General features: G+C 40.5%; 1 protein-coding gene and 1 long non-coding RNA gene across 2 annotated transcripts in view; one reads left to right on the top strand and one right to left on the bottom strand.

Moving 5' to 3' along the window:
- Positions 1-22242, top strand: part of LOC116098752 — a 39750-nt gene extending 17508 nt beyond the window's left edge. The window contains exon 3 of the long non-coding RNA XR_004121935.1: positions 21988-22242. This is a non-coding gene — a long non-coding RNA (uncharacterized LOC116098752). The remainder of the gene's footprint in view (positions 1-21987) is intronic.
- Positions 1-25923, bottom strand: part of Ttc26 (tetratricopeptide repeat domain 26) — a 43995-nt gene that overhangs the window by 16719 nt on the left and 1353 nt on the right. The window contains exons 3-12 of the mRNA XM_031381575.1: positions 24447-24539; positions 23521-23635; positions 21543-21592; positions 18799-18944; positions 15637-15808; positions 11130-11204; positions 8536-8638; positions 4274-4329; positions 3421-3474; positions 1819-1882 (exon numbers count right to left, since the gene is read on the bottom strand). Coding sequence (XP_031237435.1) covers positions 1819-1882; positions 3421-3474; positions 4274-4329; positions 8536-8638; positions 11130-11204; positions 15637-15808; positions 18799-18944; positions 21543-21592; positions 23521-23635; positions 24447-24539 — 928 coding nt within the window. The remainder of the gene's footprint in view (positions 1-1818; positions 1883-3420; positions 3475-4273; positions 4330-8535; positions 8639-11129; positions 11205-15636; positions 15809-18798; positions 18945-21542; positions 21593-23520; positions 23636-24446; positions 24540-25923) is intronic.

The raw sequence follows: 25923 nt of genomic DNA, 5'->3' as shown, positions 1-25923 counted from the left end.
AGTCCTGGAACTCACTTTGTAGAGCAGGCTGGCCTCAAACTCAGAGATCCGCCTGCCTCTGCCTCCTGACTGTTGGAATTAAAGCCGTGTGCCCCCACACCCAGCACTGTCTCTTTGTAAATCTTTTATTTTTATTCATGTGTATGTGTGTGTGTGCAGATGCCCACAGAAGCTAGTGTAGGTGGCAGATTCCTTGAACCCAGAGGAACAGATAGCTGTGAGTGCTGGGAACCAAACTCTGGCACTCTGCAAGAGCAACACATACTCCTAACCACTAAGCCATTTCTCTCTTTTTAATGGACTCATTATTTTCTTTAACATCTAAAGTATACTTTATTACATTTTTTATACATTTGAATTGTATATGAGTGTGACCATGAATCTGCCATGGTGGGCATTCATTGGTCAGAGAATAAGTTATAGAAGTTGTTTCTACCTTTCTATCACATGGGTTTTGGCAAACAAATGTCTTTACCTATTGACTCAGCTCACTGGTCCTCATTTTTATTATTATTAGTAGTAGTAGTAATCATTTTATTCACTTACATTTCAAATGATATCCCCCTTTCCTGTTACCCCTCCACCAACCCCCCATCCAATCCCTCCTTTCCCTCCTTCCCTTTGGCTTTATGAGGGTGCTCCTCCACCCACTCACCCACTCTAGCCTCACCCCTCTAGTATTCCCCTATGCTGGGGCATCAAGCCTTCCTCCCCTCCAATTAATATCAGATAAGACTGGCCCTTATTTTTAATTTTTCCTTTTTTTTTTATGTGTGTGACAAATGTATGTATAAGTATGATATGTATGCATGTTTATCTGTGTACAGGTATATGTACAATGGAATTCATGAGGGGTCAGAGGACAACCTTACATATTCTGTGCCTTCTACCTTGTTTGAGTCAGACTCTCTTGCAGTTTAGCCATGTATGTCAGGCTAGCTTCCCAGGAAACTTCTGGGCATTTTCCAGTCCCCACCTCCCATCTTGCAGCAGGAACACTGGGATTACACATGCTCACTACTGTTTCTATGGGTTCTAGGGATCCAAACTCAGGTCCTCATACTGATAAGTGCTTTACCACCGAGCTTTCTCCTCAGTCTGGGATTATTTTTATAACCATTAAATATGCTCTGAAGTTAGGCTTTGCTAGATGTGGCTTTGCATGCCTGTAATCCCAGTACTTGGGAGCCAGACGCAAGATGGTAGTAAGTTCAAAGGCAACCTGGTAGTGAGTCCCAGGCCAGCCAAGGTTATATAATGTGACTTGAGACCCTGCAACAGGGTTTCCTATAGCCCAGGCTAGCCTTCACTGTGGAGCTAAGGATTCTTTGAACTTATTTTTTTTTAAGATTTATCTATTTTTATGTATGAGTACACTATGGCTATCTTCAGACACAACAGAAGAGAGTGTCTGATCTCATTACAGATGGTAGTGAGCCACCATGTGGTTGTTGGGATTTGAACTCAGGACCTCTGGAAGAGCAGTCAGTGCTCTTAACTGCTGAGCCATCTCTCCAGCCTGGTTCTTTGAACTTCTAATGGTGCTGTTTCTATTTCCCGTGGGCTAGATTTCCCAGCCATTTCCCAGCTATGGTGTCTACTTAATGTGGCACTAAAGGATCAAACCCAAGGCTTCCCAAGAGTGCTAAGTGATCAAGCTACAAAATGAACTATATCTTTAGCCTTCCTCACCAATTTCTAATTTCTTGCTTCATAACAAGAAGCATAACATGTATCTCTAGACAGTCAGACTCCACCAGTCAATATTGTCCAACTGCAAATATGAATTGTGCTCAGAAGGACAGATCATAGACATACCACATTCACTAGCGGATCCTCCTACCAACTGGAAAAATTGTTGGGCAATTTTCATATGATCCCTCTGCAAAACAGAACAGAACGCATAGAGAGGCAGCAGGCACAAATAGTTTATTTATATTGTACTTATGGCTATAATGCATTTTCTAGTATGTTTTAACATATATCCTTGTTTTATATCATGCTCAAGTTCTTATTAGCACAGCACCTAGAAAATTACAAACTAGTATTATGTTAACAGGTAGAATCAGTTAGAAAACTCTAACCTCAAAATTCCACTCTAAAATCCTGCATTAAGTAAATTTACACATTCAACAAATATGTAACTCTGCGTCTGAACTTTGTAAAGGTGCTGTAGACATAACAAGGATTACTTGTCAGACTCATTTACCTAAGCAGTATTTTCTGCCTACATGAAAAGACCCAGAGATGAAAGATTTATTTATTGTATCCTTTGTTTCACAAGAACTTAATACATTAACATGGATTAGAGCCTTAGGTTATCTACCCGCCTGTCTGCCTGTTGTTGAGAAAGGGTTGCACTATGTAACCTGGGCTATCATGAATAGCTTTGGCCTCCAAGTGCTGTAGTTATAGATGTGTGGAACCATGCTCAACAGCAGCCTAACTCTGAACTGCCTTTATAGTTATAAGATGTTCTTTAAACCAAACACTGGGGAGACTGAGGCAGAAAGATTGAAGATTTCTGTGAGTTCAAGGCCATTCTGAGGATATGGTAATATAGACCCTATCTAGAGAAACCAAAATTAAAACAAAGAATAACAACAACAAAAAATGGCCAGGCAATGGTAGCACACACCTTGATCCTAGAATTTGGGAGGCAGAGGCAGGCAGATCTTCTGGCCAGCCTAGTCTACACAGCGAGCTCCTGGATGGCCAGGGCTGCCCAGAGAAACACTGTTCCCAGAAAACAAACAAACAAACAAACAAACAAACAAACAAAAACTTTTCTAGAAGAGATGAGGGTGTATTTCTAGTACCTTAACAAAAGCTTTTCTAGAGAAAAATTTCTCATGTTCTAGATGCCAAATCCATTGTTTGTGTTTGTCAGGAAAGAAATAACTCTATTACACTGGCACTCTTTTAAGCAAACTAGCAAGTTTTATGGTTAAAGCTTTTTTTAAAAAATAAATCTCGCTGGGTGGTGGTGGTGCACGCCTTTAATTCCAGCACTTGGGAGGCAGAGGCAGGTGGATTTCTGAGTTCGAGGCCAGCCTGGTCTACAGAGTGAGTTCCAGAACAGCCAGGGATATAAAGAGAAACCCTGTCTCGAAAAACCAAAAAAAAAAAAAAAAAAAAAAAAAAAAAAAAAAAAAATCTCTATACAATAGAATTGTTTTTGCAAAGATCCTGGACTGGAGGTTTTAAAGAATTAAAGGAACTGAAGGATGTGACTCAGCACAAGAATCTATCATGCAGAAGGGTCTGATCCCTAGCACCCCACCCCCAACACTAAAGAAAAAGGGCCTGCAGAAGAAGCCAGTGAGTTTACAGTTGTTACAGGTTGCACCCCAGTATCTACTGTGGTCTTTACATAGCTAGAACTTTGTCAAATATAAATTATCGTGATTTCATACTCACCGAACCCATTTCCTGGCCAAGGGCTGCATTGACAACTCCCTTGAGGATATATTCCTGAGAAAACACAATCACACCAACCACGGTTACGTGGGCTTTTTTGTTGGCCCCTTGAACCAACTCTACTTCATCTGCTGACTTGCTTTTCTGTGCTATATCCTGGTGTATAGAAGGATGAGGAGTCTGGTTTGACGTCTAGAGGGCAAGTGCCCACACAGCAGAGTTTATCACTGTAAAAGCTCAGTCTTAAGCAGAAATAATTCAGGGAGATGCTAGAGTTTGCTTAGTTGGCATAGGGCATGCCATGTAACATGAGGACCCTAGTTAAATCCCCAGGACCCATGTCATTCCAGTGTTGGGGAGATGAAAACAGGCAGATTCCTGCGGCTTGATAGTCAAGGCAGCCTGGCTTCATTCAGACTTTTATTCAATGAAAGGGATGGAGTGCTCTCTATGTACTTAGTATATACAGTGTGGGAGATACAGTAGAGACACAGTCCCTGAATGCAAGGAGCTAACAACCTACTGAGGGAAAAAAGATAAGTTGTAGACACTTATAAAGTTGCTATTAATTCATTATAATTCCATATTTCTTTTTTTAAAAACATTTAATATTTTCAAATTTTAGACCTTTTAGGGAGTCAAATGAATATTAAGGTACTTGAACTATAGTTAAAAAAAAAAAACCCAAAACATTCATTCTCATCCCAAAGTCACACAAACCCACCAGCATATACGGTCTTCTTGATTCCACAGTAGGACTCCTATTGTAGAGTCTGACATGGCTTACAACTGTGTGTCTGCTGTGCTGCTCTCCACAGCACTTGTTCTAAAATTGTCTAGCAGCTCCAGTTACCTGAGGTGTAGTAGGTTCCAGATCCTTGATTAAATTATAGGCTTCCTGCACGTCATCTGCAACATAAGAAGTCGGTCGTTATGTGGGCTCTCTTAAGCTCATTAGAAAGTTAGGAGTCAGAATATTCAAATAATCATATAAAATAGGGCTGAGGGTGCAGCTTAGCAATAGACTGCTTTTATAGCAGGTGCAAGGCCACACACACACACACACACACACCTAATAGAGACAGAGAGAGAGACACACACACACAGAGAGAAAGAGAATACCATGTTTTACTTGACCTTTAATTATCCATCAAGTTCAAGGTTGTGTAACTATCCTAAAGAAAACTACTATTTTTCTTTTTTAAAAAATTCATGTATGGGACTGGAGAGATGGCTCAGTGGTTAAGACCATCAACTGCTCTTCCAGAGGTAAAGATTTTTTTAAAAATGCATGTATGTATGTCATGTATGCATGTATATGAAGGCCAGAGGACAACCCCTAGTGTCATCTTTAAGGACATGGTCCACCCACTTTGAGACTAATTAGGCTGGAGGGGTTCACTAGAAAGAGACAGGGATCTTCGTGTTTCCACCTCCCCTGTGCCAAGTTACAAATGCCTGACACGTAAATAAATAAAATAACCAAAAAAAAAAAAAAAAAACCACAAAAAAACAAAAGACAAAAAAACAAATGCCTGACACTACACTTGGCACTTTCACAGGAGTTCTGGAGCTGGAACTCAGGTGTTCCTAGGCTGGGCATAATGACAGAAGCAGGTAGCAAGCAGGAGGGGGGGCAAGCATAAGAAAATAAACAACACAAACCAAGATTACTTGGCATCATCAGAACCCAATTCTCCCACCATAGCAAGTCCTGGACACACTATCACACCAGAAAAGCAAGATTCAGATCTAAAATCACTTCTCATGATGTTGATACAGGACTTTAAGAAAGACATAAATAAATCCCTCAAATAAATACAGGAGAACACAGGTAACTAGCTAGAAGCCCTTCAAGAGGAAACATAAAAATCCCTTAAAGAACTACAGGAAAATACAATCAAACAGATGAAGGAAATGAACAAAACCATCCAGAATCTAAATATGGAAACAGAAACAATAAAGAAATCAGAAAGAGAGACAACCCTAAATATAGAAAACCTAGGAAAGAAATCAGGAGTCATAGATGCAAGCATCACCAACAGAATACAAGAGATAGAAGAGAGACTCTCAGGGGCAGAAGATACCATAGAAAACATTGACACAACAGTCAAGGAAAATGCAAAAAGCAAAAAGCTCCTAACCCAAAACATCCAGGAAATCCAGAATGCAATGAGAAAACCAAACCTAAGGATAATAGGTATAGAAGAGAGTGAAGACTTCCAAGGTAATGGGACAGTAAATATCTTCAACAAAATTATAGAAGAAAACTTCCCTAACCTAAAGACAGAGATGCCCATGAACATATAAGAAGCAAATAGGACCAGAAAAGAAATTCCTCCTGTCACATAATAATCAAAACACCAAATGCACTAAACAAAGAATTTTAAAAGTGGTAAGGGAAAAAGGTCAAGTAACATATAAAGGCAGGCCTATCAGAATTACGGCAGACTTCTCACCAGAGACTATGAAAGCTAGAAGATCCTGGGCAGATGTCATACAAACCCTACAAGAACACAAATGCCAGCCCAGGCTACTATACCCAGCAAAACTCTCAATTACCATAGATGGAGAAAACAAGATATTCCATGACATAACCAAATTTACACAATATCTTTCCACAAATCCAGCCCTACAAAGGATAATGATGGAAAACACCAAGATAAGGAGCAAAACTACTCCGGGTGGTGGTGGCCCACACCTTTAATCCCAGCACTTAGGAGGCAGAGGCAGACGGATTTCTGAGTTTGAGGCTGGTCTGGTCTACAGAGTGAGTTCCAGGACAGCCAAAGCCACACAGAGAAACCCTGTCTCGAAACCACCCCCCGCCAAAAAGGAGCAAAACTACACCCTAGAAGAAGCAAGAAAGTAATCTTTCAACAAACCCACACAAACCTAATTCCGTGTCTTACAACAAAAACAACAGGAAGTAACAATTACTTTTTCTTAATACCTTAATATGAAAATTAATATTACCAACAGCATATCCTAATCGGTTGAAATCCAAAAATATGAGGAATTAGAAATTTGTTGACTGTCATCCAATGGTCTCTCTAATTTGGTAATTGGAGAAATAGGTCCAATATTGTACAATCCATATATACTTTCTGCTTGTTTGTACATGACAATGTCTTGCTGTATACTACCTAATGGTCTTGAAATCATGCTTCTCCTATCTCAGCCTCTCTATTAGTAGGATTGTTTATTTGATGTTTTTACACTATACTATGGTTTTCAGAACAGCTTACATATTTCAAAAGTATTTATACAGCCAAAAGAAACGTAAACAATTAACTTGGGAGGTGGCTTGTAAGAGAACAACAGAGAGTGAGACTGAATGCTTTGCTTGATGTTTGTAACTATTGTATCAAGTTTGAAGAAGAGGACTTTATAAGTTACTCTTTCTCTGAGATGAATGCTTTTCCAAATTATCACAGCCAATGAACCAGATTCTTACTCTCACCTAATGTCTGTGCCACCCTCCAAGCAGAACCATTGTTCATTTAAACAGTTGGTGAATAGATATGGATAGACCATCTTAATACACACACCATTTCATAAATGAGTGTAACCTGTTCTCTGTGGGCTGAGAATAAAGTCACTCACTCAATTAGTTTTGACCATAGCAGGAAGTCTGTATCCAAAAATTGTGCCTACAATTCATTCCTTCATTGCACAGCAGAACTATCAACTGTCAGCTATGATGGAGGTAAAATCCTTTGGTGATGTGAGGGTCATTGAAGTATAGCCTTATTACAATGAAATCCAATGTCTAAAAATTGTTCTTATTTTGGGTTTGTACCACAGTTAAGAGCCAAGATTTTAAGCTCTACTAAATACAAACAAACAAAAAGACTTTATATATTTATGTTCATTTAAAAAATACTAGTAGTGATGTACTATTTTAAAATATTCAGTTAATATGTTTGGAGTTATTTAAAATTTATATTGAGAAAAACATATGTATTTTCAGTATTGCTGTAGGCAAGCATTTACATAAGACTTAAATTGATTGTTGTTTTATATCAAACAACTTTTATAATACTCATTTTTATTATTGTAATATTTTATAAATTTTAAAAAATATGACAAAAAAGGTATTGTAGGTATTGAAGGGGGTCTCTGGGAGGAGTTGGAGTACAAAAGGGAAACAATAATGTGATTTAAATCTATTTACTTAAAATATGTTTTTAAATGTTAACAAATTCAGATAAATCAAAATCATGTATCTTTTCTCATCATAATGCAATAAAACTTAAATCAATAAAAAAAAGAAAATACATAAATAAAAGAAACCCAAGCCAAAAAAAAAAATGTGTTCTCACAAAAACACATTTTTCTCAGTGAGAAATAAGTTGCCTGGTTGGGCTCTACCACACACCTGAAAAAGCCACACTACAAGGTTAAGATCCATAGCCATGTACCCTACACTGGTAAGTTCTGGGGAAAGCTGCTCCAAAAATATTTAAACAATCAGAGCATTCAATATCACATTGCATTTCTCAGATGATACCTGGGCTAAAAACAAGAGATGCAGATTCTTTGAGAAAACACAAATGTTGATCATTTAAAAACAACAAGAAAATGTGAATGTGCATTTTCTTCTCCTCCTCTTTCTTCTTTTTTTTTTTTTTTCTGATTTTGCTGAGACAGGGTTTCTCTGTGTAACCCTGGCTGTCCTGGAACTCACTTTAGACCAGGCTGTTCTCACACTCACAGAGATCCACCTACCTCTGTCTCCCAAGGGCTGAGATTAAAGGCATACACCTTTACAACCACCTAATGTGAATGCACATTTTCATAAAGGACAATTAGGGAAAGGAAAGTAAGGGAAAAAAATTGATGGCCCAAAAGGAAATTGACAGGGAGGAAAGGACAAAACAGTAAGATGGGAAAAAAAGAAAAACAGATTGAGGGAGGTGTGAAGTGACAGAAGCAGACAACTAGAGGAAAAGGCACAACTGTTAAGTGCCATTCAATTTATTTTGTCTCATGAACTTGGTGCAAATATATCTTTGGAAATGTTATGCATTTACAATGTATACAACTAATTCAGTCATTTAAATATTCTAAAATATTTTTTCATCATATCAGAACATGACACATTTCTCTTACCTTGACGAAGATAGTAAATCACTAGGTTTAGCCTAGCTTCAGGAATGACATCAACCAGGGGAGGTAAAACCTGCAAAGCCCCTTCGCCTCCTCGGAAAACAACCTGCACAGGAGCAAGAGGTCACCGTGGCGTCTCAGAGCTATCTATGCATGCTCGTCACTGTAAACACGAAGCAGCACCGGAGTGCTGGTGTGCAGCTGTGATCCCGGTACTCGGGAGGCAGGTGTGAGGAGAGCAAGCTAGTCCACGGCTAGACTGAGCTTTCCGGGAACCACGTTATCACAGCATCACAAAAGTAAAAAGACCACGATGGCATGCCTATAACTTCAGAGCCTGTTTCCTCACTTCCCAATGTAATTATTATCAATTACCTGAGTTAAAATGGGCTGTGTGGCATATAGTAGGTAATTAAATTTAATTCTACAAATGTTCATTAGAACCTATATGTCTGCTACCATATTAAGCACTGGGGTGATAGCAGGACCAAGTCACTTCCTAGAAATCACATAAATTATTCAAGTATGGAGAGCCCTTCAGAAAGCAAACAAGGGCTGTGAGATGATTCAGTAGGTAAAGGTCCTTGCCACCAAACGTGGGACCCACATGATAGGAGGAGAGAACTGACTCTTACAAATTGTCTTCTGACTACCACATACATGTATGTCACGTGCACATGCTTGCACATGCTTGCATACTCATACATGCACATATAATAAATTAATGTGATTAAAAATTTAAAAGAAAAGTAAACAAGTATGTTGTCAGATGATAAGTGTTATAAAGTTAAAAACCAAAAACAGAGCCAGGGAGGTGGCTCAGCAGGGAGAGACCCTTGCTGCCAAGACGGACAACTGAGTTCTGGCTCCAGGGCCCAAATGCGCTCCAGCAAATTGTTCTCTGATTGCCACAAGTCCACATGTGCACCATGAAAATACATGCCCACACGTACACCTAGACATAAATGTAATAAAAACTTAAAAAACATTTTCTCACATTATTTAATTTCCAGAGCCTAGCAAGTGTTCAGAACACAGAGAACTGTCCCAATACACTGAAGCGAAGGTATGAACTACGTGATTCTCCAACCTCAGAATACTAATTTTGATGATTTTTCCTGGTTCTGCACAAGGGGACTTCTTATCTGCCTTGATCCTGTGACTTCTAACTCCATCTGGACTCTGTCTCTCCATTAATCACTGTATCTTCAGTCTTCCCAAGGTTGCAGCCCTACATCTCAACCTCAAGTACACAAGCAGTTTTGTTCTTGTGTAAAATCTCCACTTGGTTCCTTTGCTCCCTCCTCAGAGTGCCCTAGTTTCCTTTCTCATAATGCTAAACTTCAAAAGCTGTAGCTGACTGTGCACTTCCTCTTACCCTGCCCTCCTGAGCCTCCCCACGTCTGCCCTTTGCTCCAGGACCCCAGTCAGCTCACTCTTGCAAGTCACAAGTTCACCTCTTTAACTAAATGCAAGGGACTTTTTGTCTTCTTCTTCCATTGTTATCTGTGGTTTGACACTGCTGGCTTTAAGATGGTGGTAAAAATCACAGCAGCATTGGCAGTATTCCACCAGATAGTGGCTGTTACATAGAAATATCAAAAAAACATCTGGCTCAGCAGGTAAGGGCTGGTTACTACAGGTTGAACACCCCTAATCAAAAAAGCCAGGCCCTGAAAATGTTAAGTGCTGCTGCTGATGCCATGAGTGTAAAATTCCACACATGACCTCAAAAAATAGGCTGGGCTGGGTGTGGAGGTATATACCTTTAGTCTCCACACTGGAGAGGCAAAGACAGGTGGAGCTTTGAGTTCCAGGCCAGCCAGGTCTGTATTTATAGAGTTCCAGGCTGGCTAGAGCTACATAGTGAGATCTTGTCTCAACAAGAGGAGGAGGAAGAGGAGAAGAAGGGGAAACAGAAACAAACAAAGCAGAAGGAGAAGCTGTAGTTTCTCTGTCACTGTTTTCAGATGGGGAAGGTGGACTCACCATACAAAACCATTGGCTCTGTGCTCTCAGGTGTCTCGCTCAGAGGCACATAACCTCTGCACCTCACTGAGTTGTATGATGATAGGCTACCATTTCGCGTGAGCTTAGATTTCACTTCAGCAACGGCCGTCCGGCCGTCACAATCCAGCCCTGAACCCATCAATTACTTTTCACTTTCTCTACTGCAAACTTACGACTCAGGTACAAGTATCCTCTGGTTATCTTACGCAAGTCACACTTGTGCTACATTCATGCCCTAGACTAAAATGAACCCTCAAAAACTTAGCCAGTCTTCAAGGATGCAGCAATCGTCCCATTACTCTGACCATGAGGATATGTCCCATTGTTTTTCTCCAAGGGCACGAAACACTTGAGTGTCCATGCCTTGCCCTTCTTTCCAAATGTGATCCACATTCTGTCCTCCCAGTAAGAGGTGCTCTAAGGAAAGAGACTGGTGTTTGAAACCCCTTTTTTCTCTACTACAGTAAGGCAGCACTCCCTGGTGTAGTGTGGTATTTATTGGAGCATCTCCTTTTATTCCTCTTTAGTTGCTATGATGTATCAAGATAAATAGGACTCAAGTCAACCAAGATGGGAAACTTACTCACCAGATTGTGCCTGATGAGTTCTTTAGCAAATTCAAAGGGTGAAGAGGCATTGTCCATCAAGCTTTTGAGCTCTGCCTGAAAAATAAAAAGACTTATCAAAGTAATAAGCATATATAGTTCTTGTTTTCTAAGATTAATTTTATTATTGTATTTATTTATTATAATTTTTTTCCAGTTCTCTCTATGTAGCCCTGGCTGGCCTGGAATTTGTTATGTAGACCAGGCTAGAATTGAACTCACAGAGATCTGCTTGCCTCTGCCTCCTGATGCTGGGATTAAAGACATGTACCACCACACCCAGTTTGTTATTTTCTTAAATTATGTGTATCTGTGTTTATGTCTCCACTTGAACACAGTCTTCTCCTAAGACTAGAAGCATCGAATACCTCTCAAGCTGGAGTCACAGGTGTCTGTAAGCCACTGCACATGGTTGCTGGGAATTGATACAAGGCATCTGTCCACTCGGGCTCCTGAATTCTGAATTCTAATGTTTCCTCCTGTGTGCTGAACTGACCTTGTTTACAGAATCCAGTCCAAGTTTCTTCTCCCTCTGCTTCCCTGTTTGTCATAGCATCACCTCTCCTGCATTCTCTCAATCCTTTAACCTGAACCCACGTGCACTGGCTCTGTAGCCCTAGCCCCAACACCAGCACCAACACCAGCACCAGCACCAGCACTAGTTGGAAGCTTGCAAATGCAGCACAGCAACAGAAATAACAAAATTAGGTAGAAGGAGAGGATTAACTTTCCAAAAGTTGTCCCCCAACGATAACATATAAGCCATGCATATGTGTGTAGACACACTCAAGTGCACACACTTACACATGCACACACACACAATAAATAAATAAATAAATAAACTTGAGACTAAGCCCAAAGAGCTAAGTTCGATCCCAAAACTCGCACAATAGAAAAAGAGAATAGGTTCCTGCAAGTTGTGTGCTGACATCACTTGTGTAATGTGGCACACATACAAATATAAAGATAATAAAACATTTTTAATAAGCCAAGGTTGGTAGTGCATGTCCTTAATCCTAGCTTGGGAGGCAGAGGCAAGCCGGTCTCTGTGAGCTTGAGGCTAACCTGGTCTACATAGTGAGTTCCAGGACAGCCAGGGCTACATTATGAGACCCTGTTACAAAAAAAAAAAATTAATAAAGTAAAGTCTCTAAAAGACTATTAATGATATCAAGCTTAAAATTGAGACTTTTGTTTATGTGGGTTTTAGTCCACATAATACTTCTAATAAAAGACATTAAAACAGAAAACTAGGGCCAGGCTGTTGTGGCACACGCCTTTAATCCCAGCACTTGGGAGGCAGAGGCAGGCAGATTTCTGAGTTTGAGGCCAGCCTGGTCTACAGAGTGAGTTCCAGGATAGCCAGGGTTACACAGAGAAACCCTGTCTCGAAAAACAACAACAAAAAACCCCCCAGAAAACTAAGTAATCAGTAAATAAAAATAATAAGCAATTAATTATATGCTAATATAAATTATTATTTCAGAAACTATATTTACCAGGCAGAGCACTGGTGGTGTACACCTTTAATCCCAGCACTTGAGAGACAGAGGCAGGTGGATCTCTGTGAGTTTTGAGGCCAGCCTGGACTATACAGCAAATTCTAGATAGCCAAGGCTACATACACAGAGAAACCACAAAATCTAACCAACTAACCAACCAATCAACCATAAACTGTATTAACCAACACATAGAGATTGGCTCTGTTTCACACTTTCCACAAATAACTCTCTCTCTTTCTCTCTCTCTCTCTCTCTCTCCTCTCTCTCTCTCTCTCTCACACACACACACACATACACACACACACACATACACACACACACACACACACATACACACACACACACACACACACAATTGGTTGCTTTTTGTTAAAAAGTCACTGTGAGCTCCAGACAGGAAGGGAACCGAAGAAAAGATGACAACTGAAAGAACATTGTCATGTTAGCATCTGTTATTAGTGTTTTCCAGTACAAACATAATCAAGAAATGTCCCTACTGCTTTGGAGGACAAGTTAGTAACAATACCACTGAGTGTACCAGCACACAACAATGGCACACAACATTCTGTTTTCTTAACATTTGTAGGACACATAAGATGTTCTGTCTATGATCTTCTGATGTAAGAGACATTCTTTTTCTTCTCAGAAGTGATTCCATTCCATGAGCTTTGTTCAGTATATGATATGGATTATCCATACCCAATTCCACCTGTCCTTAGGACATTTGGCTAGTCTTACTTGCTATCAAGTTCTGAGAACTCCTGAGGCTGCAATCTCAGCACCATTCACCAGTGAGTTCTGTGGTTCTCATGCTGCAGCAACTGCCTCCACAGCCCCCTTTTTTTAAAAATTATTTTATTTATATGAGTACACTGCAGTTGTCTTCAGACACACCAGAAGAGGGCATAAGATCTCATTACAGATGGTTGTGAGCCACCATGTGGTTGCTGGGAATTGAACTCAAGACCTCTGGAAGAGCAGTCAGTGCTCTTAACCATTGAGCCGTCTCTCTAGCCTACCTCCACGGTCCTCTAAATACCTAGTTTATAGAGAGCCCCTGTGGTAGCAGGGCCAGAAGTACAAAGGGTGACAAGTGAGTCACCTAGGGACAGCATTTAAGAAGACACTGCTCACTTTGTGCACATGGTGAGAGTGCCAGCATTGCACCCAGGCAGCTTGTTTGCCTCACTTAAACCTTCGCCTGTCCAATAGCCTCTGCAAAGTTCTTAGGGACCCAAAGGCCTCAGATCACATTTTTATTTTTATTTATTTTTTTTATTTATTTATTATATGTAAGTACACTGTAGCTGTCTTCAGACACACCAGAAAAGGGTGTCAGATCTCATTATGGGTGGTTGTGAGCCACCATGTGGTTGCTGGGATTTGAACTCATGATCTTCCGAAGAGCAGTCGGTGCTCTTCCCCACTGAGCCATCTCACCAGCCCCAGATCACATTTTTAAATTATTGAAGATTATTTAGTTTAATTATCTTACTGAAAAAAAATGCAAAAATAATAGAGGAATTATTGAAACATTTTAAACCAAGCAGGGCAGTGATGGCACATGCTTTAATCCCAGCACTTGGGAGGCGAAGCAAAGGCAGGTGGATCTTTGAGTTTGAAGCCAGCCTGATCTACAGAGCTTCCAGGACAGCCATAGCTACACAGAGAAATCCTATCTTGAAAACCCAAACCAAAACAAGATGATTTTAAACCATACTGAAAAAAAAAATGACAAGAAAGTAAAGAGTTGTGTCAAAAGTGAAAGGGAAAACAAATCAATGGAAAAAGTCACATAAGCCATTTTTTTTTTGTTTTTGTTTCTTGGGTTTTTTTTGTTTGTTTGTTTTTGTTTTTTCTGAGACAGGATTTCTCTGTATAGCCCTGGCTGTCCTGGAACTCACTCTGAGGACCAGGCTGGCCTCAAACTCAGAAATCTGCCTGCTTCTGCTCCAAGTGCTGGGATTAAAGGCATGCGCTGGGCTCACATAAGCCATTTTTGAACTGGAGGGTTTATGAGTCTCATAGAAGCAGAATTTTAATATACATATCATTTACTTTTTGAGAACTTCATACTTGTGTTTTGTAAATTCACAATGTGTTTTGTAAAACTAGTGTGTTTAAGCCAGGCATGGTGGCTCCTGCCTGTACAAGACACACTTAGGAGACTGTGATGGAAGGATCCGGAGCTCCAGGCTAGCCAGAGCTATACAGTAAGATTCTGTGATGATTTGGCTCCAACATCAAACAGTGCAAATGGGAGTAACATGTGTTTAAGAAGTCAGTGATGAAAAATGCGGACAAAGCCTGATCTAAACAGTATCTGAGGAGGTTTTACTTCACCAGATTATCAACTGAACAGATGTGAACACATGGTAGCACTAAATCCAATGGACACTGAGAAGGTGGGAGACAAAGGAAGGGAGAGAGGGGTGAGAACAATGTATCTAGAACTATAACTAGTAAGGAAGGAATGATGGCATGGCGATGAAGGAGAAGAAAGTGACAGGCATCCAGGGTTCTCATACTGACTTACTGAACACATGATGGTGACAGGCAACTTCTGAGCCAGACGTTAGAGAAAGAAGCTGAAGCATTTGGTTTTAAACATTTATATTAACATACACCATCTAGGCAAAACTATTTAAAATACACTAGATACAACATAGATCATTCAGAAATGAAATTCCTTTTAGGATTGCAGACTTTTTTTTTTTTTTTTTGAAGTTCTTATAGGGCAAGGCAGTTTGTGGCACACTTTTAATACCAACACTTCAGAGGGAGAGGGAGGTAGATCTATGTGAAGTCAGGGTCAGCATGGTCTACTCTGGGAGCTGGAGGACAGCCAGGGTCAATAGTGAGACCCTGTCTAAAATATTGTTTATATAACTATTTGGTTATAGAATCACACTGGCAATAACCAAAGAGCACTAGTACAGAACTGTAGGTAACTCCCATTAGAACTGAGCTAACATCGGCATGCCTACCTCAGCTGCTTTGCCATTATAAAGGCGAAAGTGATTGCAGGCCTTAAGGTTGAGGGCGATGGTACTGTCAGGAATTTGCTGAAGGTAAACAGCCAGGACTTCTTGAGACACATCATAGTAATCCAATTTGTAATAGCAGAGGGCCACATACACATTGAGGGCCAGGTATTCCCTGTAGGCAGAAAGATTCGAGCTGAAGTATATTTCACAGAAATGTCTAACTGCAAAGCTCAAATGTACAATAAGGCAAAGAGGAGAGATCAAGGATCTGCCCTGGAAGGAAGAAAGCAAGATATAATCAGGACATTTTCTTTCTCCTTTTGAGTTCAATACTTGAATGTCCTTAAACCAGATTTCATATTCTTCTCTTTTATGAAAGTTTTTATTAGCATATATTAGTTATAATATTAGTTGGTTTGATTATGACACTTTCACATACACATTTAATGTATTTTGATGGTATTTGCCTTACATCATGCTCTCTTGTCCCCTTCCCACTCATCCCCTTCCTCCTCCTCCTCCTCTTCCTCCTCTCTCTCTCTCTTTCTCTCTCTCTCATCCTCTCTCTCTCTCTTCCTCCCTCTCTTTCTCTCTCTTCCTCTCTCTCTCTCTCTTTCTCTCTCTCTCATCCTCTCTCTCTCTCATCCTCTCTCTCTTTCTCTCATCCTCTCTCTTCCTCTCTCTCTTCCTCTCTCTCTCTCTCTCTCTTTCTCTCTCTCTCTCTCCCTGTGTGTGTGAGTCAGTGAGTTTAATCAGGGTCACTACTTATAAAGGCAAGGATGAGGGGTCATTTATAGGTACACGGGCAACTTCTCAGTAGATATATAACCACTAACAGAAATGTCCCTCTCTTCCTACAGCACCTATTGACTGCATCTATTTCCCTAGGTGAAGCCTCATAGGCCCCTCCTCTCCAGCAGCCATCAACTGTCCATAAATCCTCAAAAAAGGGGAGAGCTTTGTGAGCATCCCCTCCTCTGTATTGGGATGATGAATAGCCCAATTTTGTGCAGGGAATCATAGCATTTAAGTGAATTTAAGATACCTAAAGGACAGCATTCATCAACACACCACCCTTTCCTTTCACCTTTCTTTTTTACTCTCTTCTGTAATGTTCCCTGAGCCTTTGAGGGAGCGATATAGATCTCACTTAGGGACCCCCTTTAATCTGTTATGAGTGTCTACAGTTAATGCCACCCACTGCAAAAAGTTTTTCTGACCATAGCTGGCAGCAACACTAATCTATATCTATAAACATTTAAAAGGTACATCACGTCCCTGTACAAAAGCAACAGCAATAGCTTCTCTATAAGGGTAAATGACTTATAGAGTCACGAGCTTTTAACCAGTTTTACAGTACCAGAAATGAACTCTCCCTGAGGAAAAGTCCTCAGATCCAATCAGAAGGCAGTCAGTTGCCCCCATAACATTTATACCACTATTTCACTTGTGGGCAATCTTGCCTAGCATGTTGGTAGTTTAGCACAGAGTGTATACAGCCGAGTAAGAATATTGACAACAATTTTCTTCCAGCAATTGGCATAGAACCTTCCAGCATTGTGAAAGCTAGTCAGGTGCCTTGGTCTGAATGAGAATGGATCAAATATGCTCATATATATTTGAATTCTTGGTCCAGAGTTGGTGGAACTGTTTGGGAAAGATGAGGAGGTATGGTCTTGTTAGAGGAGGTATGTCACTGGGAGAAAGCTTTGAAGTTTCGAAAACCCAAGTTCATTCCCAGTTAGCTCTGTCTCTGTCTCTCTCTATCTTTGTCTGTCTCTCCCTCTCTCTTCCCCCTGCCCCCCCCCCCGTGGTTGTTGTCATAAAATGTAAGCTCTCAGCTACCCCGAGCACCACGCCTGCCTGCCACCATGCTCCCCACTGTGGAATTACTCTCTAAAATTGTAATTAGCCCTTAAATTAAATACTTTCATAAGTTGCCTTGGTCATCACGGTATCTCTTCTCAGCAAAAGGGCAGTAACTAAGATACCAGGAGAGGAAGCTTCTAGTTCAGTTCCAGTTAGATTTCTCTGTATCTTGCAACAAAAATATGTGGACTCTTCAATATTGGCACATCTAGTTCTAGTAGGTAACCAAAAGCAATGGTAACAGCCTGGTTTGTCTAGGGGCCTTTAGGGCCTTCCTGGTCAACAATTCACAGGGATGTAGCCCACATTTGTACCTAGGATTTTCATTTAATAACACATATGTCTGTACACCATGTGTGTGCTTGGTGCCATGGAGGTCATAAGAGGGTATCTTCTGCCTTCTAAGTAGTGAGATTATAGTAGTATGCTGCCATGACCAGGCTTAAATAGTGTATTTTTTTGTTGATATTTTATAAATCATTAATAATTTTTAAAGATAGCATACAAAGTAACAGGTTTTATTATGGTATTCTGATACATATGAATCATTATATTTCTTTCTAACCAGTTTTCCCCCTTCCTCCAAGACCATAAATTTTCAAAAACTTAAATAAAAATATTATATATATATTACATATATACATAATATATATAATATATATATAATTATACAGTGATCAGTAAACATATCAGTATATAAATTTTGTGGGAAAATGGAAGGCATTTAAATGGCTCCTTACAAAAGAGGAATGCCAATGGAAAGGTAGAGGCCAAGCATGTAGCACTCCTTTAAACTCAGGACTCTGGAAGCTGAGGCAGGAGGAGATCTGTAAGTTCAAGGTTGACCTGATCTACATAAGAGGTCCAGGACAGATGCATAGTAAGAACCTGTCTCAAAAAACAAAGGAGCTGGAAAAGCGGCTCAGTGGTTAAAAGCCACTTAATGCCCACATGGCAGTTCACAACCATATGTAACTCCAGTTCTGGGGAAGGTGATGCCTTCTTTTGGCCCCCACAGAAACCAGGCACACATTTGGGACACACATATGCAGGCAGAACACCTATACACATAAAACAATAAAACTAAAAGCAAAAACAACAAAACAAAAAGGGTAGAGAAAGTCTGGTGTGAACAATATACAAAGCTTTCTTAACCTCATCGGAGGTTAAGACAGTGAGACAGATTTGACCCAGTGGTACTGAGTCCAAAGATACTAGGTTCTAAGCCAAACTGCGAACAAAGAAAACTAATAAAATGGCAGAGATTTCAAGTGGTCAGAAAAGAGCACAGACCTGTTGTCCAGCAGTATCCGCTTGTATATATCAATAGCTTCCTGGTAATGGGAGCGCATGTAGTGGATTGAGGCCAAACTAAGCTGGTCTTCCTTGATATCCTGAAGATTCTGATGAAAGTTCATTAATTTCTTCTCATCATTAAACTACAATTGTGAGAAAAGACAGGCAGAGATTCACATTCATGTGAGAGAATCATCACAGGTGATGGAGGCCTGAAAGCCTCTACGGCCACTTTATCCCTGTTTTCTCTCTCTTAGCTCCTTATCTTTTTGGTCCTGCTGTAGAGAAAGATGACAACAACTAAAACAAATTGTTAATATTCTAAGTGTCTTACTTAATTTAGTTAATTACACATTAAGAGTTGGCCTGGAGAGACGGTTCAGCATTAAGAGGACTTTCTGCTCTACAAGACTGGCGTTCAGTTCTTAGCACCCTCACGACAGGTTATGACCATCTGTAACTTCAGTTCCAAGGGATCTGAAATTCTCCTGTGGCCCGTGAAGGCACTGTACATACATATTATGCAGTCATAAATGCAGGCAAAATACCTATATAAATAAAATTAATTTTCTTAAGTTAAGGAATTGAAGTTTCAAATAGGGAAATTGAGGCAAGATAGAAAGATATGGAGTTATGTTGAAATGAAGAGAAAAGGATGAGAGAGAGGAGAACCTTCTCCAGTCTGACCTGCTTTTACCACTGAGAAAGGCAGGAGACTTAAGACTTAAGTTTTTTTTTTTCAAAGATTTATTTATTACTATATATAAGTACACTGTAGCTGACTTCAATGCACCAGAAGAGGGCATCAGGTCTCATTATGGGTGGTTGTGAGCCAGCCACTGTGTGATTGCTGGGATCCAAACTTAGGACCTTTGGAAGAGCAATCAGTGCTGTTACCCACAGAGCCATCCAGCCAGCCTAAGACTTAAGTCTTAAGATGAGGACCGAATGGTCAAAAGAGGCAATGTGTGTTTCCAAATGACCTCGAATTGTGCTCATGCAGGGCCAGATGATGAGTTTCCAGAGATGCTTCAGTCAAGGATGCCCTGTACTGCAATTAGGCTGTACTACATGGGGCTAAAATGATGTAAAAACCTCATGTTCCTAACATTCTCCTCTCCTAGACTAACTTTTAACCTCTTAACAAATTATACCCTGGGTAATGTTAAAAGAACAGTGGGGCTTCTTATCAAACTTTAGACATGTAGCCACACTATAAAGACACTCTCTCCCTGGAGAAGCCACAGTTGTCCGGCAAAAAAAGATGAACTTTTAAGACTAGATGAAAAGAGCTGGAAAGATGGCTTAGTGGTTAAGAGCACTGTCTGCTCTACTGGAGTACCTGAGTTTGACTCTCAGTGCCTACATAGCTTACAGTGCTTACATGGCTTACCACCTTTTGTAACTCCAGCCCCAGAGGATCTAATACCCTCTTCTGGCCTCCTTGGGTACTAGATGGTTCATAGGCATACATGCAGGCAAAACACCCATACACATAGAATTAAATAGTAATAGTAGTAGTAGTAGTAGTAGTAGTAGTAGTAGTAGTAGTAATAGAAAAATGTCTAGAAGAAAATAGGAAATGTTGATTATTGTGTGAAGGTATATCTTTTTTAAAAAAACTATTTTGGGTTGATGAGATGGCTCAGCAGGTAAGAGCACTGACTGCTCTTGTGAAGGTCCGGAGTTCAAATCCCAGCAACCAGCCAGGCAGTGGTGGTGCACCCCTTTAATCCTAGCACTTGGGAAGCAGAGGCAGGCGGATTTCTGAGTTCGAGGCCAGCCTGGTCTACAGAGTGAGTTCCAGGACAGCCAGGGATATACAGAGAAACCCTGTCTCGAAAAAAAACAAAAAAAAAAGACCAAAAAACAAAAAAACAAAAAACAAAAAACCAAATCCTAGCAACCACATGGTGGCTCACAACCATCTATACAGCTACAGCATACTCTCATACATTAAATAAATAAATCTTTTAAAAAATACATGATTAGGCATGGCTGCAGAAAAATTAGTAAGAAATCTCTAAAAATATAGAGAAATAGAAGTGTTTGTTTATGACACAATGAAACTGTTTGTATAGGTACATATTATTGAAGTCCTACAAGGAATGAACAACAACAAAACAAAACAAAAAAAAAGAAAACCCTTGACAACCAAAAAACCTTCAATATATAAAGAACATAAGCTATAGTAACCTCTAAACTACTATTAAAAGTATGCATGACAACAGGTTAACAAAGGATCCAACATGGAACTTTTAAAAATGAATGCAAAAAGAATACAAGAAAAAAAAAAGAAAATGGAATTTTGATCATCTAGGACAAATAAAGAAATGGAACAGTCAGAAGGCAGTTATAGGCCTGTATGTGGTGGTGTGTGCCTTTAACCTCAGCAGTTGGGAGGCTAATGCAGGAAACTTAGCAGGAAATGAGGTCATTTTGAGCTATACAGCAAGTTTTAGGCCAAGAGCTCTGGGTAGAGCTCAGTAGCAGAGCACATGAACAAGGCCCTGGGTTTAATTCTTAACACTGTAAAATAATAATAGCAATTATGTTGTGAAAGTTTTAAATGCAGCAAATATATTTTTATATGCTACTTGTTTGTGGCTTAATTAGTTTTTTTGTAAAACAATTTAGCAACATTAACAGAAATTTCTACTTAAGTATTTTCACCTCTATTGGCAAAGGGAAGAGAGAAAAGTGTTTTTAAAGCAAAAAATATGGAATGAGAACATCATTACCTTGTGAGCCAGATGGAACAGTAGGCGGTTTTGAAGCCGGCTTTTTGGAGCTGGGGGAAAAAAAAAGAACCATGATGTTTGATAAACATGGGCTTTAAAAATAACAGCTAGCAATATGCACTGATATTAAGATGCAGAGATGCTCAGTGGTTAAGAGCAGCATATAAGTGGCTGTTCTTGCAGAGGACCCAGGTTCAGTTCCAAGTCCACTCACATATTTCCAACTGTTGTAACTCCAGTTCCAGGAGATCTGGTGCCCTCTTTGGGCCTCCAAGGGGGCACGCAGGCAAAGCACTCCCATAAAATAAAAACTCTTGAGGAAAAAATTCAGTAGTCTATGAAACATAGTCCCTTGTCGAAATAAGATGAGTCTCAGGTGGATTGCCCCAATCTTTACCTAGCTGTATGTGTCTGCTAGAATAAACAATCTGATTTCCACCTGCAGGAGCTGCAGAAGAGTGAGAAGGGAGATATTCTAAGGTCCTGCTCTCCACTCCGACTTCTACACTGATACTGCTATGATGTCCCACAGCACAGCAGTCCACATGTACAGTGTGGTCTACCTCTGTGCTATGTACACGCTGAACCAAACATTGGTAAGAGATTCTGCCACCTGAGAACACATATGGATCCACCCACATTTTGCCGTTCACCCCAAGGATCTTTCTCAATTCCTCCTGAAATCCTCCTTTCCAGAATTATACTCTCATGTTTTCCCCAATACCAGTCCACTGTATCCCTGGGGCCTTCTACCACAGTTAAGTGCCACCTTCAAACAGGCATCTAAGAAAAATCCTAAATCCCTTTCAAGTCCCAGTTTTGTTTGTAGTCTTGTCAATTTCCCAATTCTGGATAACCAATTCTATGTCTTTTATAGAACAATATCATATTTCAATGCATGAAGATATGAAAAAAATGTATGTAAGTATGGAAATGAAAGTGGCTACTGTGAGCATCCTCCATGTACACTCTTAGAAACATGAGATAGTTAGTGCCTTAAGGGACCTGGTAATTGATTTCATGGGGAAAAAATTACACTAGTGTATATGAAAAAAATGGGGTACAAATTAAGAGTGGTTTTAAGATCCCCATTTTCCTTGAAAAATGGATGTCTTATACATATAAATATGAATTCTACCCTGAAAATCATTTTCCCTAACAATTTATTTTGGTGGTGGTGGTGGGAACAAGGCCTTTCTATGTAGCTCTGACTGTCCTGGAACTCACTCTGTAGACCAGGCTGGCCTTGAACTCAGAGATCCACCTGCCTCTGGCTGCAGAGTGCTGAGACTAAAGGCATGTGCCACCACACTCAGTTTCCTTACAATGTCTTAATCAATATTCCCTTGCCCACTTTCTCTGCGTCCTTAAGTTTCATTTGATTTGCATTCTAATTATCTTTCATCTTTTTGCATGTCTCTCCTTTACTTAGAAGTTTGCTAACAACTCTTCTTTGGTGACTTTGACAAGCTTCTAAGATGGGGAGTCCACCAGACTCTTCAGGTGGGGATCTTTAGGCTTCTACTGTCAGCAATAAGCCCCATAGCAGAGTAGCTGAGCAAACACTCCTGACCACTGCCCTCATCTGAAGGCCACCTGTGGCACCTTCTAAAGCCACCTTGCCCCATCTTATCCCAGCAAGGGACTAACTTTCATAGCTATTCAAGCTTGTGAATAACAAAGTTACTTTTCAGCTCTCATGTCTGAGTTTTAGTTCTGTGGTTAGAGTAGTTTGTCCAACAAGCATTCGGCCTTGGACTAAGTCTCCATCACCCAGAAAAAAAGAAATACAAAGACTGTAAGACTGGATTTAAAAATAAAATAAAATTTAAACTGTAAGTTGAAGTATCTGTAAAAACACACTTTAGAAGCAAAGATAAAAATAGGTACAAAGCAAAGACTAATCATAAGACAGAAAAAGAATTATCATAATGGACAGAGTCATTAAGCCAAAACTGACATAAAAAGCCCATTTTACCTTTAAACCCAGCAGCTTCTGCTTGTTTATACATCCCAAGAAAAAAGTATGTGCAGGCCAGGTTCACCCACACTTCCGGACTGCAATTCTCCTCCTTTGTTGCATTTTCGTATTCCTGAAATAGACATTTGGTGATGGCCGTGTTTTTTGTTTTGGTTTGGTTTTTGGTTTTTTGAGACAGGGTTTCTCTGTGTAGCCCTGGCTGTCCTCGAACTCAGAAATCTGCCTGCCTCTGCCTCCCAAATGCTGGATTCAAGGCGTGCGCCACCACTGCCCAGTTGCATGGACGGTTTTAACTGACCCTTCCCACCCCTCCTCTTTTAGGCTATCTTCTGACTCCTCATTGCATACCTCTCCAAACATTCCCACTCACATGTATTTCCTCCTCCACTTCATACTGAAGCAGAATAACGTAGAAAAGACCAATTATTAGATTGGCTGATTTAGTGATTTATGTAAAGCACTGCTTGTACTACCTATCTGCCAGCATGATTTCACGTGCACAGCTGAAATAACTGGCACCTTAACCTGCTGCCTGCCACTGACTGTCACTGCAGCTTCTGGCTTGCCTACACTTTATGGTTATAGAATATGAAATGAGAATATAAACTGGACCTGGGGCTGAAGCTCCTCAGGAGCTGTCCCGGTTCAGTCCACCAGTGACAGCTCCTCTCTTCCACCCTCACTCATATCAGAATGCTTCAAAAAGATTTCCAAACAATATTCCATGTGTTCAGTTACCTTACCCACCTCTCTCTGAATCAGTATGGTAAGAAGGGCCAGTGGATGCCTGTGTCAAAAGGCATAGGATTGGGGAAGGCAGATGAGGCAATTTCTTTCTTTTCACTTTGTTTCCTCCTGCATTGTTTGGCTGCTACCATGAATATAATGTCATTGCAAACACCCTTTGGGTTTTCCCCACTCACCTCCAAAGCTCTCTTGTAGTCACCCAGGTGAAAAGCACAGTATCCAATCCATAAGTTAGTGTCGTCTTCTTGCTCCCCAACATGGCGTTTGAACTTCACGTTAATATTTTATGAAAAAAATACAAAAAAAAAGAGTTTATTAATAAAGGCTCTGGGTGTTTTGTTTTTGTAAAGGTATGCTGAGTTACTGATAAACAAGCAGAATGCTAGTAGAGATTGGACAATCCACAGCTCAATTAAGCCAGCAGTGACAGGAGCCAGCATAGTCACGTTTTAGTTGGCATACAACTCCATTTTTTTCCCCAGACATTCTGGATTTTTTTTTCAATGTTTGCTAGTACCTTACTCCAGAAAGTATGTGAGTTGTCTAATAGTTCTGGATGATGCCTAAAAAACTATTTAAATCATTTCAAGCAAAATAACCAAATGTTAGAGGCCAAGCAATGATTCTAAGATCCCATGACCACTCCCTGTGTGTATTAGTCAGGGTTCTTTAGAGTCACAGAAGTTATGATAGCTCAGTGCACAGAGTGTTTGTCTGGGTTATTTATTGGGGGTGGGGGGCCTGGAAGCAGTGCGGAGAAACTAGCCATGTCATGGTTCATGAACATGGTCCCTCTTGCCACGTGGCCATCTAGCCTGCAGATGGCTGTGTCTTGGTCTTTTGGCAGACACTCAATTCTATTTCCTACAAACAGGTTTCTTTTACCTTGTTGCTCCTCTGTCCCCCTTCCTGTTCCCTTCGACTGTCAGCAAAGGAAGTATGGACTTGGAAGAGAAAGGATGGGGTGTTAACAGTGGACAGGAGGATCCCTGCCAAATCTGTCAGAGACAAGTTTCTCTCTGTCCAGTTCCCATTTTCCCCTTTCAAGGGAGAAATTGAATTAAAAAGAAAAAAAAAAAAAACCACAGACTGCTTTATGAGTAAGTTAGCTCCACAGATGTTCTATATCCCTGCTCTCTGGCATGCTGGCCATGGAACCCTGGCTTCTCTCATCATGAAGGTGGTAGCCATACCTGGCTGTAAGTTCTGGGAGCTTGGGAGGAGGCCCCAAGTTTTGAGTACCAAATTCATGTTTTCAGCAGCAGCATCCAGGAAGCTGAAGAGCATGGGAGGAATCTTAAAGGCCCTTGTTTTTGTTTTTGTTTTGTTTTTTTTTTCCTATTTGTTCGAGAGTCCCTGTGTGCTTGGTTCCAAAGAGCATCTGGGTGGGTGCCCCTAGCAGGAAGGCAGAGCAGAGGAGGAAACAGGCCATGCCCTCCGCTTAGCTGCCACCAGTCCTGGTCCCTCCCACAGCTTCCCAGGAAACTTTAGACTACAGGTGTGAAAGGCAAGAGGAAGATGACCAGAGCCAGCAAGCCAGTAGTGGGCAGCTGTGTCCCAGTGACTTTCTCATCAAGGAGGTTTTTCTGTGTAGCCCTAGCTGTCCTGGAACTCACTCTGTAGACCAGGCTGACCTCGAACTCAGAAATCCAC

Source organism: Mastomys coucha, unplaced genomic scaffold (genome assembly GCF_008632895.1).
Source record: "Mastomys coucha isolate ucsf_1 unplaced genomic scaffold, UCSF_Mcou_1 pScaffold20, whole genome shotgun sequence".
NCBI lineage: Eukaryota > Metazoa > Chordata > Mammalia > Rodentia > Muridae > Mastomys > Mastomys coucha.
The sequence above is the reverse complement of the archived record's forward strand: the minus strand, read 5'-3'. Positions and strand labels throughout refer to the sequence as shown.